The sequence below is a fragment of the Rhinoraja longicauda genome, chromosome 10 (assembly GCF_053455715.1).
Source record: "Rhinoraja longicauda isolate Sanriku21f chromosome 10, sRhiLon1.1, whole genome shotgun sequence".
Lineage (NCBI taxonomy): Eukaryota > Metazoa > Chordata > Chondrichthyes > Rajiformes > Arhynchobatidae > Rhinoraja > Rhinoraja longicauda.
In genome coordinates, this window is record NC_135962.1 from 35,204,404 (window position 1) to 35,225,542 (window position 21,139).

At 40.3% G+C, this 21,139-nt stretch overlaps 1 protein-coding gene and 1 long non-coding RNA gene across 4 annotated transcripts in view; one reads left to right on the forward strand and one right to left on the reverse strand.

Moving 5' to 3' along the window:
• LOC144597352 (uncharacterized) overlaps positions 1 to 19,233 on the forward strand; it is a 28,446-nt gene extending 9,213 nt beyond the window's left edge. The window contains exons 3-12 of one of the 3 annotated variants that reach the window (XM_078406625.1): positions 727 to 815; positions 2,830 to 3,015; positions 5,384 to 5,502; positions 7,615 to 7,766; positions 8,442 to 8,514; positions 9,655 to 9,766; positions 13,754 to 13,878; positions 16,568 to 16,643; positions 18,475 to 18,590; positions 18,914 to 19,233. In XM_078406625.1, the coding sequence (XP_078262751.1) occupies positions 727 to 815; positions 2,830 to 3,015; positions 5,384 to 5,502; positions 7,615 to 7,766; positions 8,442 to 8,514; positions 9,655 to 9,766; positions 13,754 to 13,878; positions 16,568 to 16,643; positions 18,475 to 18,590; positions 18,914 to 19,042 (1,177 nt within the window). In that variant the 3' untranslated portion in view covers positions 19,043 to 19,233. The remainder of the gene's footprint in view (positions 1 to 726; positions 816 to 2,829; positions 3,016 to 5,383; positions 5,503 to 7,614; positions 7,767 to 8,441; positions 8,515 to 9,654; positions 9,767 to 13,753; positions 13,879 to 16,567; positions 16,644 to 18,474; positions 18,591 to 18,913) is intronic. The other 2 variants (XR_013547741.1, XM_078406627.1) reach the window with 2 other exon arrangements.
• On the reverse strand, positions 370 to 5,279 carry LOC144597353 (uncharacterized). The gene is made up of 3 exons (XR_013547742.1): positions 5,048 to 5,279; positions 1,777 to 1,923; positions 370 to 628 (listed from the first exon to the last, which is right to left on the reverse strand). It is a non-coding gene; the product is annotated as an uncharacterized LOC144597353 (long non-coding RNA).
• Positions 19,234 to 21,139: the final 1,906 nt, after the last annotated feature.

Below are 21,139 nucleotides of genomic sequence, written 5' to 3' on the forward strand. Positions count from 1 at the left end.
AATATTTCATGTTTGAGCAAATGTAACTTTAAACTAAATTAAATTTTGAAATAAAAAGGCTAAACAGAATCTCACATCAGTTATGTATGCAATTTAATAATTTTCTCCTGAATGATGTAAAACCAAATGACTTGCATTAAAACACATTACTAAGGAATTGAACTCAACATGATGGCAAAAAATTACAGTTAATTTTGTATTATCACTTAGAGAAATTAGGAGGATGCAATTATTTGACAATAGACTGAACATCACTCTTATTGTGAAAGGAGAATTTCTAGAAAATATTTTTAATCTTCAAATAAAATCAAATGTTCAATTAAAATAATCATGGGATCTTTTAGAGAAAAACCAAATGAGGGCCTTTCATCGAAAATAAACAGCATCACAAATGAATAAATGATGTTTGTTCCAACAGAATTTTAATCAATACATTTACATCATTAGTTGTGAAAATAGTTTGTGAATTCTGTCAGAGAATTCAGAGAGAATCCTGTCTCTCCAAACTGATAAAGTATGAACATCGTCTTCTACACTTTGACTGACATTATAAACTTTAAAAGGAAGTAAAAGCACCTCATTTTAGAACTCAATATATTCCAGTTTTAGATATTTCAAGTTCATGAATCTGAAAATAAAGAGAGCAAAACATTTATTTGCATATTAAATTATTTTTTTTGTTAATTTGTCACATATAATCCTCAAATATTGTATTATTTCTGATAGGCAACCATTGTGTACTCTGAAAAACTGGCATAATTTCAACTCCGACGAACAACTCTTTTCAAAGGACCAGTTCAGTTTCAGTCCCACAGGTAACATCCAACACTATGTGTCAGGTGGCAGTGCATTTGTCAAATCTCATTTCAAAATGTATTTTTAAAGTGGAGATACAGTCAAAGTATCTAGTTATGTGTGAAAAGAGTTTTTTTGCAAGAGAAAATTGCTGCATTAAATATTGTTGAATTATTTGGAGAAAAAAACTTAAAAATACGAAATATCAATTGTGACAGAACTTTTACTGAATCTCAACATATAATAGTTATCGCACACTAAATACTATCATGATAACTATCTCGAATAGCCTTTGGTTAAATATTGAAAAGATTTTTGCTTTAAAATGAACATATTTTTCCTGATAACTTTCTGTCAGTGACAATTTGTTACAGCACTATTGAATAAGGTAAAACAATTTATTAGAAATTCATCTTGGGTTACGTGTTAAATGTGTTCTAGTGTCTTGATTGACAATTATACACCCAACTGAACGGACATTACATCCTCTTGGAGTTAACAAAATTGAATCTCAAGAAGGGAGTACATCACATTCGTGCCCCTTGAACTGTAATTTTCAACTAATGAAAATAACTTCATGGTGGCGTTGTGGTGGAGCTACTGCCTTACAGCGCCAGAGACCCGGGTTCAATCCTGACTAGGGTGCTATATATACACAGAGTTTGTATGTTCTCCCCATGACCTGCTAGGTTTTCATCCGAGATATTTGGTTTCCTCCCACACTCCAAAGCCCTACAGGTTTGTTGTTTAATTGGTTTGGTGTAAATATAAAAACTGTCCCTAGTGTGTGTAGGATAGTGTTAATGTGCTGGGGTGCGGACTCGGTGGGCAGGAGGGCCTGTTTGCCCGCTGTATCTCTAAAACTAAAACAAAAAAAAACCTAAATCTAAATATAACGATCATTAAATTGGTACAGAAGAGTAAAAATTCACAATATTACATCTAGCCCTACAAAACTGTCCCTTATTTTATGGTATTTACCTCTGCATCTGTTTTGCTTTCATTTTATACTCGAGCCCTTTATAGGCTTTATTGAATGCGTGCAGTACTTTATGTGGCAATTGACTTTGTTTCATGCACAACAGTGAGTTGTGAAAGTTCATCCTGCTCGAGTTGTAACTGAGATTGCTAGAGATGTAATCATAAATGGGGATAAAATAGTGGAGTGTTTTTTAAAGTCACATTTATAATTTTGAAACACTTTCAGTCATCACACAAAATACATATTCTGGAACAGGGCTGTCTCTGAGAGCAAATGTGAGAGGAGCACTGTCCCACCCCTTTGTTTCATGTCCAACTAAGTAACATGTTGCTGCATGAGATGAATTACCCTGTTTTAAACTAACGTTGAACCAGCTTAATTCTTAAATGGAATTCATTAGCAATCCTTGCCTATGTATTCCACACAGCACTGAACAAATACTGTTTAAGGTGAAGGGATCCATGAATGATTTGCAAACTAATACATCTTCTTGTCTGAACTAGCATAGAAAGTAAATCTTCCTGTATGTTATTTTGGGTTTTACTATTCCAATTCAGCAGGTACTTTCACTACATCAGATATGTAGACAGATTATCGGAAATGATCATGCTTTCACTATAGATGTGTAGGAAAAAAAAACTGCAGATGCTGGTTTAAATCAAAGGTAGATACAAAATGCTGGAGTAACTCAGCGGGTCAGGCAGCATCTCGGGAGAAGGAATGGGTGATGTTTCGGGTCGAGACCCTTCTTCAGACTGCTTTCACTATAAATAAATACATAGTAGTCAATGGTATTATATATTTGCTTACAGCATGCTCTATCTTTTAACCTGCATTTGTATTAAGAACACAAAAGATAATACCAGTAACAAGTATCACATGTTTAGAGGTTCAAGCTTGTTTTCTTTACAAGAAATATCACTATAGTTTAATAACATAGTACTCCAGTCAGTCTAATAATTCATCTCATCATCGGGACGGGTCTAGTGTGATGTGCCATAGAATATGTTTGTCCTTTGATCAGTTAATATATTGCTTTTTCATTTTGTTAGGTCTTACATCTCCGAGGTACAATAAACCGAAACTTTCTGATCTTGCATCGTTGTCTCCAACCTGCCGATGGAAGGAGATATACTGCAGGGCGTGTCACCTGACTCAAAACTGGACATTGGGCAGATATACAGTTCTGCCTTTACTTCGAGGCCACCAAGAAAGAGTGGATTGCCTTGACTGTGATGGTGAGTGAGAATCAGCTCGTGCAGAGAATATGAAGTGAATTGCAACATTTTTTTCTTTAGGGAGCCATCCATTGTAGTTTGGGGAAGGACCATAGTCTGGTGCAGGACACCAAAGGGCTGAGTCTGTGCATCAGCCTCTCACATCTTCATGGAAGCATTATTTAAGGGGGGATTTGAATAGCATAGATACATTGTAAGAAAAGCTATTCAAATGATCAAAAAGGTCTGAAGGTTGGTAAGTCACCTGGACTGGTTGGATTACAACCTATGGCCCTGAAAGAGGTAACTTTAGAGAATGTGGAGGCATTAGTGGTGACCTTTCAAAAAATCACTAGAGGACTGGAAAATTGCTAATGTTGCTCCACTATTCAAGAAGGGAGCAAGGCAAAAGAGGGGAAACTATAGGCCAATTAGCATGACCAGTGGTTGATGAGATTTTAGAGTCCATTGTTAAGAATGAGGTTTCCGAGCATGAAGAAACACATGATAAAATAGGCCGGTCAGCATGATTTTGTGAAGGGGAGATCTTGCTGACAAACTGTTGAATTCTTCGAGGAAGTAAGTCAGAGGATAGACAAAGGGGAACGAGTGGATGTTGTTTATTTGGATTTTCAGAAGGCCTTTGATAAGGTGCCACACATGAGGCTGCTAAACAAGATGAGAGCCCATGGTATTTGAGAGAAGATGCTAACATTGATAGCAGGTTGGATGAGTGGAAGAAGACAAAGAATGGAAATAAAGGGGGCTTTCCTGGTTGGCTGCCAGTGATTAGTGGTGTTCTGCAGGGGTCAGTGTTGGGTCCACTACTGTATATTAATGATTTGGATGATGGAATTGATGGCTTTGTGGCAGATGATGCAAAGATAGATGGAAGGGCATATAGTATAGAGGAAGCAGGGAGACCATAGAAAGACTTGGACAGGTTGGAAGAGTGAAGCAAAGAAGAGGCAGATGGAATACAGCGTATCAAAGTGTACGGTCATGCACTTTGGTAGTAGGAATAAAGGCATAGATTATTTTCTAAATGAGGAGAGGATTCAGAAATCGGAGTTGCAAATGGACTTGGGGGTGCTGGTACAAGATTTCTGAAAAGTTAGAATTTATTTCAAGAGGCCTAGAATGTAAAAGTAGGGATATAATGCTGATTTTATAAGGCACTGGTCGGACCACATTTAGAGTATTGTGAGCAACTTTGGGCCACAAATCTGAGGAGGGATATGCTGGCGTTGCAGGGGGTCCATGGGAGTTTTATGAGAATGATCCTGCAGATTATTCGGTTAACGTATGAGGTGCTTGATGGCTCTGGGCCTATATTTGCTGGGGTTTAGAAGGATGGGGGTGGGGGGGGGGGAACCTTATTCAAATTTGCCAAATAATGAAAGGCCTGGATAGACTGGATGTGGAGAGGATGTTTCCACTAGTGGGAGCGTCTAGGACCAGAGGGCAAAGCCTCAGAATAAAAGGACGTACCTTTGGAATGCAGATGAGGAGGAATTTCGTTAGTCAGATGGTGATGAATCTGTGAAATTCATGAATTAATAATCACAATACTAATGCAAAAAAAACCCAACCCAGAAGTCCTTGGTGCAACCAAAGGTAGTCGATTTAAGTTCATTGTTGAGTTTGGTATTGTGTGCTGTTCAAGAGCCTGATGGTTGTTGGGAAGAAGCTTTTCTTGAACCACAGAAGGCAGTGGAGGCCAATTCTCTGGATGCTTTCAAGAGAGAGCTAGATAGAGCTCTTAAAGATAGTGGAGTCAGGGGGTATGGGGAGAAGGCAGGAACGGGGTACTGATTGTGCATGATCAGCCATGATCACATTGAATGGCAGTGCTGGCTCGAAGAGCCGAATGGCCTACTCCTGCACCTATTGTCTATTGAACCTGGTGGACACGGTTTTCAGACTTCTTCCCAAATATCCACAAATTACAGGAGTTCTTGAATTGCTGAATGATGCCACCTATTCCCTCTTCAGTGTATATCATGAAGCAAAAATGTTCCAAATTAATGATATTTTAGTTTAGTACTTATACCTAGCCTGTCATTATTCTTTCTGTTCGTTCCTATTCCTCTCCCTTCGTTCAAACATTCACAAGAACAGACTTTCTGGTGAGACACAATAGAAATTATAAACTTGATCTTTACATAAGTGCACGTAAAAAACAGTGACTTCAGGAGGTTGCACATTGGTATGTTTAACACCTGCATAATTTTGCCATGTAGAATGCTTTTTTTAATGCAGATTAAATGAAAAAATACCTGACTTTTCCATGTGCAGTCTATCTTTTTAATAAAACATTTGAAGTTATGGTTTTCTCATCCACCACTGTCTCCTTTTTATACCTCTCATGCCTCTTCCATTACAACAGGGAAACGGCTGGTTAGTGGCAGTTCAGATAAAACTGCCCGCGTATGGGATCTGTTCACTGCAAGATGTCTGCATGTTCTGGATAACCACACAGATGCTGTCACATGTGTTTGCATTAAGGTAGAATAATATTTCTCACACAGCCATTTGCAAGAATACCTTTACAAATACAAGAACTGATAGCCGGTTTCAATTCCTGCAAAAGGTAGAATCAAAACACAATCAATTCTCCTAGAACAATTGCTGTAGAAAATTACTTCGGAACTATTTGTAGAAAGCTTCAAACATTTTTGAAAATTTATTTTTCTATTTCTTTGAAATTTCTTCTAAGATTATTTAATTAAAATAGAATGTTTCAAGACATGATTGATGTGGACGAGGCATTGCTATAACTGTTGCATTTTGGAGACTGGGTTCAACTCCACAACACCAGTAGATTGGAAAACTCATCAGTAATTTAGTTCTTCCATGAAATGAGGTTACATAACTTCAATCTATACGTAATTACACAAAGTGCTATTTATTTGGTAAATATTGGCAATTTTCTTCCATAAACTAATGTGCCTTAATTGAAACAAAAGCACATTACATTTCTAAAGTTGGGGCTAAAATGGAATAATAGAACAAATGTAAAGTTATAGAAATCAGAACCTCAACAATACATGGGTGAAATTGATCTTTTAATGAAATGATCCACAACGTCGACCATTTTGTGTAGATACAGAAAAACATCTAGGCAGCACCTAACATGTATCTTGCTTGGAAATACAAAGAACTGCAAATTTTGGTTTACAAAAGAAAACAAAGTGCATTAGTAACTCAGCAGGTCAGACAGCACCTATGGAGGAAATGTAAAGGTGATGTTTTGGGAGGTGACCCTTTTTCAGACTGAATAGAGTCTGAAGAAGGGTTCTGACCCGAAACGTCACCTGTCCATGTCCTCCAGCGATGCTACCTGACCTGCTGAGTTACTCCACACTATGAACCTTGCTTGGATGCCTGAGATTTTGATTCAGGTGCACATTAGTCTCAGAAAGGATCATCATTGATCGTACCCTGGACAATCAAGTTCTCACAGCTCAGAGCCAGACAAAGACCGTATGAATCCGAGTCCATACTTACCTTGCATTCTTCTACTCACCCTCTCTCCATCCACTGATCTTACCCTACCACCCCCCACTCCCCCACCTTCTACAAATTCCTGATTCACCCAGACATCATCCACAGAATGAGCCTTGCTCTTCCCCCTAGTCCCGACACCAAAATAGCGTGATACTTGACAGGTTTAGGTGTATATTGTAACATGTACTGAGGAACAATGATAAATTTTGTTTTGCATGCTATCTAATCAAATCAGATAATACTATACATACATACAAATGAGCCAGGCTGTACAATATAGGTAGAGCAAAGGGATAGACTGCAGAACAAGGTTGAATGTTGTGATCTCCTTTTGCCAGATGGCCCATCTATATACTAAAACTCTTGTTTGTTTATTCCTGAACTACAGCCAAAATGGTACACGATAGCGAGACAATTTTAGGCCCACCTTACTCACCATTGTCCCTTTGGTTCTAATGGAAGAAGTTTCATTGAAATCGGTGTTATATATTTTAAGTTATTCACATTTTAAAGTTTAAATCTATCTCCTAGGGAGGGAGGGGGTGGAGAGAGGGGGGTAGGGAGGGAGGATAAGGGGGGGTTGAGGAGGATGGAGTGGGGGGAGGGGAAGGGGAGGGGGATGGGAGGAGGAGGGGGGTGGAGGGAGGGGGGAGGGAGGGAGGGGAGAGCGGAGGGGGGAGTGGGGAGGAGAGGGTGCTGCACCAATGCAGGAGAGGTTTGGGCAGAATGGGTCCACTTGGTCTAGCACCTTTCTAATTCTGGCTTCTAACTGATTACACCATGTCCCATTGCTCTGATTCCAGATGCCCCAATGCCTCTTTCGCCACCACTTCCACACATCCTTCTTTGCCCCCAACCCCTGATCTTTGGATGACTATTGGTGCCTCTCCTCATCCCAGGTACCGATCCTCTAATCGGTAACAGAATCTCATCAAGAAAAAACTCCTCAGATCCACTTTATCAATAGCAGAAATATGTGAGAGTGAAAAACCCCAATAAAAATGTAATTCTTAAATCGTTAAAAAAGCATGTGATGCAACAAATTTTGGGTGTGATTGTTATGATTATTAATGTCATTAAAAAGCTAAAGCAATGATTTCCACTTTTCAGCATGAGGTTATTGTAACAGGTTGCGCTGACAGCTTGATTAGAATTTTTCAACTAGAGATGGGAACGTGTTTGCGAGCACTGATGGGCCACAGCTCAGCAATTGATCATATCTGCTTTGATGGAACAAAAGTGGTCAGTGCCAGCTCAGATAGGTAAAAGTCAGATTTTACATGTGATCATTCAATAAAATAATATTTTTTAGTGTATCCACTTAAAAAATATAGTCTAAAGATGTATCCATAATTAAAGAAGGGTTAATGTGACGTTATTTTGATTTATTTTCTTTATACCTTGCATCAATCCGAAAAAAACTGGGGCTGTTTCCAGATCAGTCACAGAATGATTTGGATGCTGGAACTTAGATATTATGTCCTATCTTGCAACAAAAAAAATCTAGAATGTTTTTATATTTGAGGTTAAACTAATTTATTTTCCTCCCTTTTCTCTCGCCTGTCTAAGCTTTGAGAAGTTACTAACTTTTACATCTAAAGAGACGTAACAGCTGACCTTGATAGATTTACACAACATCAATTTCTGCACATGTGCACAAAAGCACAGTTCCACTCTGAATTATATAGTTAGCGGAGTCCTTTCGATGGTTCACTGCCTTTACCAGCTAAACCTTGAGTGGAATTGTGCCTAGGCACTTATTGATTATTATGCCATATGCCATATTCTAAACTAAACAATGCAACTAAAACCATCAATTTGAAATAATAGGCAATTAAGCATAGCCAAATTACAGCAAGAAATATTTGTATAATGGTCATTTTATGTTAATTTCTGACAACACATGTTAATTTATCCTCTTATCTCTTGATAATTAGAACTCTTCGAGTTTGGTCCATTCAGGATGGACGGTGTAGGAAAATACTCCGAGGTCATGAAGATGAGATTCAGGTAATGTTATCCTTCATAATGTTATAATAGATATGTGGGACAGAAAGGACTTTGAGAGCAATGAGCCAAATGCAGGCAAACGAGACTAGCTCAATATGCTGACGGTCGGTTTGGATAAAGCCCCAAGCAGTTTCATTTCGATCGATTCTGCTTCAATCAGCCCTATAGGCAGTGAATTTCAGATTAGAATTATTCTCTGGATTAAAATATTTTCCTCACCATCTCCTTTATCAAGCTTTTGACGGCACTGGGCCTGCACTCGCTGGAGTTTAGGATGAGGGGGGACATAGAAACTTACTGAATAGTGAAAGGCCTGGATAGAGTGAATGTGGAGAGGATATTTCCACAAGTGGAAGAGTCTAGGACCAAAGGTCGTAGCCCCAGAATAAAAGAACGTACCTGTGGAATTTCTTTAGTCAGAGGGTGGTGAATCTATGGAATTCATTACCACAGAAGGCTGTGGAGGCCGTCTATGGATATTTTTAAGGCCGAGATTGACAGATTCTTGATTAGTACGGGTTTCAGGGGTCGTGGGGAGAAGGCAGGAAAATGGGGTTGAGATGGGAAAGATAGATCAGCCGTGATTGAATGGCAGAGTAGACTTGATGGGCTGAGTGACCTAATTCTGCTCCGATAATTGATAAACTTTCTAAATTTTACTCCAAAATTAAAAATTTGTTGCTTGGCCCCATAATCACCAGCAAGTGGGTACAACCTCCCTCTATTTACCCTTCCTAAGCTGGCCATGATCTTTCAGAATGTTATTAGATCTCAGTCTTTTATGCTCCTAAATCTCTTATTCACTTTGAGTGAGGCATTGTGGGGTAATACATTTTGTGAAAGCTTAGTGTCCATATATGGGTTGTTGCCCAGTGTAATTGACAACAAGGCAGAGTTATTTTAAACCAAGAATTAGTAGCTAACCTAAACATAATTTTAAAATACCGAAAACATTTTTCAAGTTCTTGTTCCTTCCCCGATGATTAATATAGAAACTGCCGTGACGTTTCTCAGCTTTATCCTTCTTTGGACTCAGAACTGATGCAAGGCCACACTCCAATGTAAATATATTTTACATTGTATTTGAAAAGGACATTTGTATTTGTTTAAGATTGTACTAACCACTTGCTTACTAAACAGCACTTGACAATGAAAGAGCATCTGGTTGCTAGCGCATCCTGGGACCATACAATAAGAATATGGAATATACAAACAGGAGTATGTACAGCTCTTCTAAAAGGCCACACGGAAGGTAATGAAGTAGAAACAAAGAACTGCAGATGCTGGTTAATACACAAAAGGACACCAAGTATTTGGTTAAAACACAAAAGGATGCTGAAATAACTCAGCAGATCAGGCAGCATCCCTGGAGAACATGGATAGGTATCCATGCTCCTATCCACATTTTCCAGTGATGCAGCCTGACATGCTAAGTTACTCCAGCATTTCGTGTCCTTTTTGGACAATGAAGTGCACATTGTCTTAGTATTCCTCTCCCAAAAATAATGGAAATTATGTCATTATTTAAACCAACAAGAGGGGCCTTTTAAAATGAAAAGCTTTCATTTTACGTCAAGACTGTAGCTTTCCACCAAAGACAGATTCATGGAAAGTGCTACATTTAACAATGCTGCTCACCCCCTAGTGATGACCCCTTCTCCCGTCCAGCGGACCCCCTCCTCTTGGACTCCCGCGGTTGGCCATCTACCCTCACTAGAACTTTTCATCTCCAACTGCCGGCGTGACATTAAACGCCTCAAATTCTCCATTCCCCTGACTCACTCTAACCTCTCCCCTCCTGAACGTGCAGCCCTCCACTCACTCTGCAACAACCCTGACTGAGTCATCAAACCTGCTGACAAGGGAGGTGGTGTGGTAGTCAGGCATGCTGACGTCTACCGGACTGAGGCCAGACGACAACTTTCAGACACCTCCTCCTACTTATCCTTGGACCATGACCCCACCGACGAGCACCAGACCTTAATCATCAACATGGACCTCACCAATTCCGGCGCTCTACCCTCTAATGCCTCCAACCTTATCGTTCCTCAGCCCCGCACGGCCCGATTTTACCTTCTACCTAAAATCCATAAACTGAACTGTCCCAGCAGACCCATTGTTTTTGCCTGTTCATGTCCCACCGAACTCATTTCCACCTAACTTGACTCCATCCTATCCCCCCTGGTCAAATCCCTCCCCACCTACGTCCAAGACATCTCACATGCTCTCTATCTCCTCGATAACTTCTGGTTTTTAGGCCCCCATTCCCTCATCTTTACCATGGATGTCCAGTGACTCTACACTTCCATCCCCTACAAGGATGGTCTTCAAGCCCTCCGTTTCTTCCTCGACCGTAGAACCAGCCAATCCCCATCTACTACCACTCTCGTCCACCTAGCAGAACTGGTTCTTACCCTTAACAACTTCTCCTTTGACCCCTCCCACTTCCTCCAAACCAGAGGCATAGCTATGGGCACTCGCCTGGGCCCTAGCTATGCCTGCCTCTTTGTCGGGTACGTCGAACAATCCCTGTTCCAGACGTACACTGGCCCCATCCCCGAACCCTACCTCTGCTACATCGACGACTGCATTGGTGCTACCTCTTGTACCCATGCAGAACTCACTGACTTCATACACTTCACTACCAATTTCCATCCTGCTCTTAAATATACTTGGACTATCTCCGACATCTCCCTACCGTTTCTGGATCTCACCATCTCCATCACAAGTAGACAGACTAGTGACTGACATTTAATACAAACCCACTGACTCCCACAGCTATCTGCACTATACTTCTTCCTACCCTGTCTCCTGCAAAAAGTTTATCCCCTACTCCCAATTCCTCCGTCTACGCTGCATCTGCGCCCGGGATGAGGTGGTTCACACTAGGGCATCAGAGATGTCCTCAGTCTTCAGGAAACGGGGCTTCCCCTCTTCCATTATAGATGAGGCTCTCACTAGGGCCTCCTCTATATCCTGAAGCTCCGCTCTTGCTCCCCCTCCCCCCATTCCTAACAAGGACAGAATCCCCCTCGTTCCCACCTTCCACCCCATCAGCCAGCGTATCCAACAAATCAACCTCCAACATTTCCGTCACCTCCAATGGGACCCCACTACTGGCCACATCTTCCCATCTCCTCCCCTTGTTGCATTCCCCTTGTTGCATCCCTGGTCCACTCGTCCCTCCCTACCCAAGCCACCCCTTCCCTGGGCACTTTCCCCTGCAACCGCAGGAGATGCAACACCTGTCCCTTTACCTCCCCCCTCAACTCCATCCAAGGACCCAAACAGTCTTTCCAGGTGAGACAGAGGTTCACCTGCACCTCCTCCAACCTCATCTATTGTATCCGCTGCTCTAGATGTCAACTTCTCTACATCAGCGAGACCAAACGCAGGCTAGACGATCATTTCGCTCAACACCTTCGCTCAGTCCACCTTAACCAACCTGATCTCCCGGTGGCTGAGCACTTCAACTCCCCCTCCCACTCCCAGTCTGACCTTTCTGTCATGGGCCTCCTCCAGTGCCATAGTGAGGCCCACCGGAAATTGAAGGAACAGCACCTCATGTTTCGCTTGAGCAGCTTGCAGCCCAGCAGTATGAACGTTGACTTCTCCAACTTTAGATAGTTCCTCTGTTCCTCTCTTCCCCTTCCCAGTTCTCCCTCTATCTTCCTGTCTCCACCTATATCCTTTCTTTGTCCCGCCCCCCTGACATCAGTCTGAAGAAGGGTCTCGACCCGAAACATCACCCATTCCTTCTCTCCTGAGATGCTGCCTGACCTGCTGAGTTACTCCAGCATTTTGTGATACCTAACAATGCTGCTACATCTTAGAGAGCAGTCTTAGAGATTGTTTTTTTATGGCATTATTTGAGGCTTTAATTATATGGTACAATTCTTTTCTCTGGTGAATTTTATCACAGATGTGAAAGAAGTAACATCCATACTTGGAGGAATTTCAGGACAGCAGATGGCACAAATAAAGTGCACCATGACAAAATCATGAAGATTGGTTCAACACCAACATTCACTTTAACTGCACAACTCATTCACAAATCTGTTTTTAATGAGACAATGAAAGTGGGAAGCAAATATCATCGAGTCCGAGTTGCAAGGATGTAGCCAATCTTCTTTTTTTGGTCAGATTACTTGCTTCCACTCGATTTGATGGAATAGAAGATATTTGTGTGTATCCAGATAAGAAGATATCTGCTTATCCAGTGTTTAATCATGAAAATCTTAAATACTGCCAAATTTAGAAATGACATCACAAGGATGATTCCACAATACCCAGATCAAATGTGTTGCAAGGGTGACAGGGCAGAAATGCAGAAAATCCTCAGCGGATTAGGCAGCATCCGTGGGAGGGATACAGTTAAAGTCTTAGGACAGAAACACTTGATCACAGTATTTTTCATCACTCATTTCTCTCTACGCAGGTACAATCTTTCCTTCATCTTGTTTCTATTTAGTATAGAAATGAGTATATTTGTGTGTAGGAAAGAACTGCAGATGCTGGTCTAAATTGAAGGTAGACACAAAATGCTGGAGTAACTCAGCGGGACAGGCAGCATCTCTGGAGAGAAGGAATGGGTGACGTTCTGGATCGAGACCCTTCAGATATTTGTGTGTGATTTTTTTCTGTGTGGATGACTGTTGCATGTCAGTTACACACCAAAGTATTAATAAAGTGATGCCTTGGACCAAAGGCAAGGAGGTACAGCTGCATAGGGTCTGCACACTGGTGTATGACGACTCACAAATACATAGTCTTGTCCACACACTCTCCCTCATCATCAACTTTCTCAACTATCTCATCCACATGCTTTTCCTCTTTCAGTCCCTCAATAAATCTGACTCTGAAATTACAGGTAATCATCACCGTTTCAGGAGAGCAATAGCAACCTTAATTTTTTCCTTCATTCTCACAGTGATTTTTAAAATATAAGATGCAAACCCACGCACAAAAAATGTCCTGCTTGTTTTCAAATACGGATACACATTACAATATTTGAATGCGAGCCAAGAAATCTGCAAGGTTTATTTAGTGATTTCTGTTTAATATTATAAATCCAAATTATTTCTATAGTTCAGTCCACCAATGATCTAATTCACACCATTGTCTAAAACAGAGTCTTTAGGAGCTTAACAAAAATAAAAAGCAAAGTATTCAAAATATTATGTAGGTTTTGTGGAAAGTCGATCTGTTTTTATTATTGTGTGTACTTTTTCCTCTGCAGTGGTGAACTGCTGTCAGATTGACAGTCGGTATGTGGTGAGTGGAGGAGGGGATTGTTTAGTTCTTATCTGGTCAGTAGACAATGGAAAGTTGCTGCATAAGTGTCCAGGACACCTGGGAGATGTGGTAAGTAGCTTCTATAAGGTGAAAACCATGTATGGGAATAACAATTTTTCCAAATTTAAAGACAAGAAAATATAACAATGAGACAACATACCTCTTCCAATTGGAGAAAACACTGCTCAAATGGATGTGTAGTCGAATGTAGTCACTACGTTCGGCACGTTTCTGCTTATCCAGTGTTTAATCATGAAAATCTTAAATACTGTCAAATTTAGAAATGACATCACAAGGACGATTCCACAATACCCAGATCAAGTGTGTTGCAAGGGTGTCAGGGCAGAAATGCAGAAAATCCTCAGCAGATTGGGCAGCATCCGTGAGGAGAGATAGTTAAAGTCTTAGGGCAGAAACACTTGATCACAGCATTATTCATCACTCATTTCTCTCAACGCAGGTACTATCTTTCCTTCATCTTGTTTCTATTTAGTATAGAAGGTAGTATCCAGTATACTGATCCAGTATACTGCCTCTCTCAAATTCTGTTCTCTCTGGCATCAGACAATCTAAGAATCGTGCCTTTTTATTTTAGGATTAAAGTTGTCTGAGGCATTTATAGATGATAAGGAAGGGGTATGAACACAAATTATTAATTTACATGAAAAATACAAAGATAACTCATGATTTTGTGATAATAGTTGGACGGATAATAGAAGGAAATACAAAATGACATCATCATTAAATTGAGAGTTGAATTAAAACAAAAAACGGCAATGATGCAGACATCAAATGTCTCATTGACAATTGACCAAGTCAGGGTTTTCCTTGTGTAACATTCATGCTCTTGGGATATCACGAATATTATTCAAACAACTCAGGACAGTTGTACAAAATGAGTAAAAAATGCATTATTTGCATCATTAGCGCTTCTGTCCAGTCAACCAAAAACGTCACAGCAGGATCTACAATTTAAATGAGTGGCAGAATTATAAGGGTTGTAAATTGTGTCCATTTGGACTTACATTCTCAATTATTTATTTCCATCACTTTCTCATTGTTCCATTTGCTTACAATCTGAAACACTGAATCATTGAAGTAAATGCTTGTGAGTCTGATGGTCATCATGATGCAGCCATTTTTGACAACTTACTGCCCGAGTATAGTTGTATTCTGATAGGGTATCTCATGGTGGGAACTCAGTTCTCTAGATTATTAATTCAAACCACCAGATTACCAGTAATTTAAACATTGGTCGAAGGGACTCTTCACTATGGTGGAAGCAAACATCAATGATCTCCTCAACACAAGTAACTGTAGATGATGGTTTACAAAAAAAGACACAATGTGCTGGAGTAATTCAGACATAAAGCGCTGGAGTACCTCTAGAGTAACAAACCCCCTTCTGCCCTGTGCTTGACCTGGACTTGCACATATTTCTCTCCCCCCCCTTCTACTTCCACCTACATTCCTTCCTCGAGCTTCAAAATTCGCAACTCTTCAACCATTTTGTCTCATACCTTCTGCTTCTGGCCTATCTCCAACCATCTGCCCAGCTACAAACCTCCATACTTGGAACCACCTATTATCTCAGGCTTTTTCCTGCCCCACTTATCTTCCAGCTTTCTTCCCCCCAACCCCCTACTGTCTGAAGGATACTTATAAATCACTGAAACATCACCTATCCACGTTCTCCAGCGATGCTGCCTAACCATTGAGTTACTCCAGCACTTGTCTAAATGGTCTCTTGACAACTATTCAATCCTCTACATGATTATTTAGACATAATCGTTCCATTCCTTCTTCTGAGTGCCTTTTCCCTCTATCCATATTGATAGGGCCGCAACAGAAATAAAAATCTAAAACTACCCAAAGAAAATGTGATGAGCTAGTACAATCCAGTTGTAGGTAGCAGTCTTCTCTTGCTCCATTTCCCCAAAGAGTCCAAGAAAATTCAAGCCTAATACTGTAGGATGCAATTTCATCTCATTACCTTTTCACTCACTGCTTTACCTCAATAAGGAACATTCTAAAATATTTTCCATTGTGGTGTAGGTAGCAGTCTTCTGCTAAATTTACCTTTTGCTAAATGAATTTCTCCCCATCTTTAAAAATTATTCACATTTTTCTAATATTCTGCTTTTGAAATATCTGCTTTTCAACATTTTACGCCCCTACGCCTCTATTCGTTTTATCTTTCTTCCTCCTAAAACAAAAACATGAATTATGAGCTAATCATGAGCTAATCTCTAGTTTTTTTCTACACCTAGTCTTTGAGCCTTACACTGCCTCCTTGGACTCTACCAGTTGATCAAAAATAACTATCCTTAATTTATTTCCCTCCAATGTCTGATCACTCAGAAACAATATCCTTGTCAGCTGTAGGATATCTGTGGAAAATTACATAGTTATCACGCATTGAAAGATCTTTGGTACTGTTATATTACTGAAGTATCAGTACTTTTCTTCTACTGAGCTCAATTGTGTGCTGTTTACTTATTACCATCAAATTGTATCTCTTGGTCTGTAATCATTCAGTGCTTTTTCTTTGTGTAGGTACTTTAGCTACTTCCTGTTTCTAAAATCTTGTTCCCTCTCATCCTAAGCACATGCTTAAAAATCCCTTTCCTAGTTTCTTCTCAAAATGTTTGTTGCACTGATTTGATATTTTGATTTTTTTCTCCCCAAAATGAAATAAATGATCTCATCCACATTTTATGTTACCTTTCTCACATCGTTTTTATGTTATTCCCTGCAGTACTGTTTGAAGTTTAATGAAAAGTCAATCTGCTCTGGTTCATCAGATAGCACCATTCGAGTCTGGGACTTTACAGGTGTGCAAAATTAAACAAATTATTATGAATTCAGTTTGAAAGTTCCCTTTTGTCTTCAAACCACAAATATTTTCATGGCAGATAGAAAGCTGCTCATTGTTATTGTTAGCCATAAATCCACTCATAAAAACTTTGAAAAGCTATGCAACACTAACAGTGATTAACTCACCCTTGTTCCTTCTCAGCCACATATATTGAGCAAGCCATAGAGTTATAAAGGACAACAAATAAAGCCCAACTACTCTTTATTGGAATTTAGACCTGTATGAATTCTTATTTTAGTCACATTTTCCCAACACTTCTCCATTTTATTTTATTATTTTAAGTTACATTTGCATCACACCTCCCTTTTATGCGTTTATTGGATCAGAAACTCTGCCAGAAACAGTTGAAACTTATAACTCATGGTGCTGATATAAATATACTCTAGAGTACTGCACTTCCTGTTATATTTTTATTGCAACTTCAAAAACTATTGACACTGTATCTGAATTGCAACTAGAAAATGATGGAAACACCCAGTAAGACAAGCAGTATCTGTGGAAAGGCAGAGTTAATGTTTCAAGTTGAATACCCATCATCCCAACTAGTAAAATTAGAATGGGTCTCTATTTCTGTTTCCACAGATGATACCTCACCAGCTGAGTGTTTCTACCATTTCCTTCTTTATCTCACATTTTCTATTACATTCCTTTTTGTGGGAAAAATTCCAAGACAAATAAAAATGTAATTTCTTTTTAAGTCTTTTAGAGAAAATGCCCTGGTGTTTTAATACTCAAACTCTAGTATCCTGTTTGAGCTTTCTAACAATTGGCAACCTGGGGATGCCAAGCATGCAGAGAAGGCCTGTCCACCAAACATGTTGCTGGTTATCCACAGTACCTTCAGCACACTGATCTCAGCCCTTGGGCAATCTAGCGTAGAAATTGTGGAGGCCCTTGCGCAGGTACTTGCATCATCTTAGCCGTCGATGAAGTTCTGGAAGACTTTAGGGTGGGTAAAAAAGACACAAATCCTGAAGGTCTTGGTTGACCGTGCAGAAATGTTCGGTGAAACTATGCTTGGTCTCGCTGATGTTCAGGAGGCCACATCAGGAACAACGGTGTAGTGGATGAGGCTAGAGGAGGTGCACGTGAACCTGTCTCACCAGGAAAGACTGCTGGGTTTCTTGGATGGAGGTGGGGTAGCAGGTATAGGGATAGATGTTATATCTCTTGTAGTTGCTGAGAAAGTACTGAGGAAGGGGGTGGTTTGTGTGGGAAGGGATGGTGAACCAGGGAGTTGCAGAGGGAGCAGACTGTGAAGAAAGTGGAAAGGAGTGGGAATGGGAAGACGCGACTGGTGGTGGAATCATGTTGGAGGTGATGGAAATGTCAGTGGATGATGTGTTGGATGCAGAGGCTGATGGGTGAAAGGGGACAACGAGGGGAACTCTAACCAAGGGATTTTAATAATTAAAAACACATAAGTTTGTTGAAGAGGGAGTAGTACTTCAATATACACTTGAAGGAAACATATCTCCTGTCTGGGACATGAATGTGACAGAGGCTAAAGGGATGAGGAAAACACAAACGTTAAAACTGTGGTAATTGCTGACTGTAGATGGACAGGGCCAATCAACCCACTTTTCAACCTAGAAAAGGGCATCACAATTCCTTATCACTATCCTTTCTCTTTTACTTACCAGCAAAAAGACGAAAACCTTTGGTGGACATTTATTTAGAGTTTATACAGTCATATTTGACTGCACAACTCCGAAAACAATTTTAGACATTAACATGAATTATGTAATGAGGAAAATAATTCAAGAATGTCCAATATTTCCTCACAGGGAAATGTCTCTTCATCATGACTGAACACATTGGGGTAGTCAGGAGTCTACACCTGAATGGAAATCGACTTGTTAGTGGAGGTGATAGAAAGAAGATTTTAGTCTGGGATATACTGGTAAATATACTTCTTTGTGCAACATACGTTGCATGTATACTTAAAGTCATCTTGCCCGATTCTGAAAGACATAATTTTTATCGTTACTTTTTGGATTCCTTCAAAGATCCTGCAACATTTAGTTCAGCTGTTAATCTTCACATAATATACACTCTCAGATGTTTAACTGATAAAATATATTTGAATGGCGAAATAAACATGTATTATCATTGAGCTAAATCGACCATCTTCTATTTGTATGTTGCCAAATCTAATAATTGTGATACATAACAATATATTTTTGTTGCTGTCTTCATATTCTTGATTTCATGCTTTTTTTCTAGGAAGGGAAGTTAGTTAATGTCGTCCATAGAAACCCATCGCTTCTGCATAAGGTTTGGATCAACGAGACAAAGATCATTACAGCTTCTCCTGAATCACCTGGAATTTTAACAATTTTGAGCTATTGGTAAATTACTGTAGTTAGATATTTATATACCAATTCCTGATTTTATGTAGAAAACTAGGATGATTAAACTTTGTCAACTGAGCAAGGCCCAATGTACTTCCTGGTCATATTTTTTCCCTCCCCCATTCCATGCAGTCAATTCTGGATAATCGCAGCGGAGTTTTCTTTTATGTGACTATAATGTACTGAATTGTTTATTACTACAAACTGATATATATTGCAATATTTTTCATTAAAAAAATCAAGTAAAAATGCTTAGAATTTCCATCTATTTGTTTCCTCAACATTGAACCAATTTAAATTTCAAGTTCCATGACATGAGAATGAAGAAAGCATCTTTCCAAAATCTGTCACTGTTTTATATCCAGTTCAACACAGTTTTAAAAATGGCAATTCCTATAATTGGCAGGGTTTTCCCTAAAAGGATGATAGATTGTGAAAAATAAAAAGCATAGCTGGTAATTTACACAATCGTTCTTCCAACTGGCCACTGTAACCCGGGCAGAATATTCCCCCTTCAATCAATTTTCCAAAACGAATTCATTAACACAAAGGTTGAATTTCAACAAGGTCTCCCCTGCTCTGCTACGATAACCGTATCATATACTTCACATGAACACTCACTGCAACTGTGATTTCCATGAAAATTCAGATGCCAAAGTGTGAGCAGCCTAGCATGGTTCTGCTACTGCACTGCACACTCCCCGACTCACGCAAGAGGCGACTTACGTAAACTCACACTTATGTAAACAATTCCCTTTCTTGAAAGACGTGCGCTATTGCAATTCATAGTTATTAAGCATCACCTAGGCTCACTGCTCTTCCAAATTCAGTCAACATTATCGGTGCAACACTGGGAAGGCGAGCGAGAATGAGGGAGGCGGTGGAAAGCAACTCTCGGCAAAGTCCCCAACATCTTCCACAAGGTGCACCAGTGAGACCTGACGCGGCTGTTGTTGCAGCTCATGGTGTATCCCCTGACCAACAGCACTTTCTTCAGGCTACCGTCACCGACAGGATTCATTCGGTCACCCTGGGGCTCCCTCCCCTCACCTGCTGCTGCTGCTTCCTGTCATCATCAATTTGTCTGCTTTCCCCCATCACTATTGCTTCCTCCACTCTGCCAGTTCTCCCCTTCATCGCCTCCTCCTCCCCCTGCCACTTTGTCCACTCTGCCACTCCTATCGTTGCTGCCTCTGACGCCTTCTCCGCTGACAACTTCCAAGTGGAAGATGTTGGCAACTCCGGGGGAGAAGAAGCCTGCGGTGTGGGGGGAGCAGTGGAGTGGACAAAACGACAGGAGGAGGAAGCGGGGGGGGGGGGGAGCAGACAAAGCTACGGCCAACAGGAAGAAACTGCAGCTGGTGAGAGGGGAAGGAGCCCCACAGTGACCGAGCGCGTCCTGTCAGTGGCGGCGACCTGAAGAAAGCACTGAAGCTACAATATGATCCGCAACAGTAGCCACATCAACCGGATGATGTGGCAGCTGGTGAAGAAGGGCTCACTGGTGCAGACCAGTGCCACCTAGTTTTAAGGTGAGCCAACATAAAGAGCTGGAGTGATTCAGCAGGTAAGGCAATATCTCTGGAATATGGGTAGGTGACGTTTCGGGTCAGAATCCTTCTTCAGACTAATTCAGTTACTCCAGAACTTTGTGTCGATTTATGTATTAACCAGTCTTTGCAGTTCTTTGTTTCGAAGGTGATACTGCATTGCGCAAAATCTGATTTACGCAAGGGTTTACGGAATGTAATCTTTACATAAGTTGGGGAGTGCCTATATTTATTCAATTGGGAAAATAGTTTTACATTGAAAACCCCCCTAGAATTTCAGTATCATATTCGGGAGGTGTGGTACTTCAGCAGTTTTCAAATTACTGATTCAGAAATTCTGAAAAAGATTAAAGACCACATGGAGCATAACATAATGTATCAAAATACATGGCCAGTCGCCGCCACTGACAGGACGCGCTCGGTCACTTAATAGGTAAAACTAAACCTACCTAAAAAATTGATGATGTGTAAATTATTATTAAAACTATTTAAAAAACCGTAACAGATCATTCTTTGATTATCATACAACTGATCAACCAGCTGTAGAT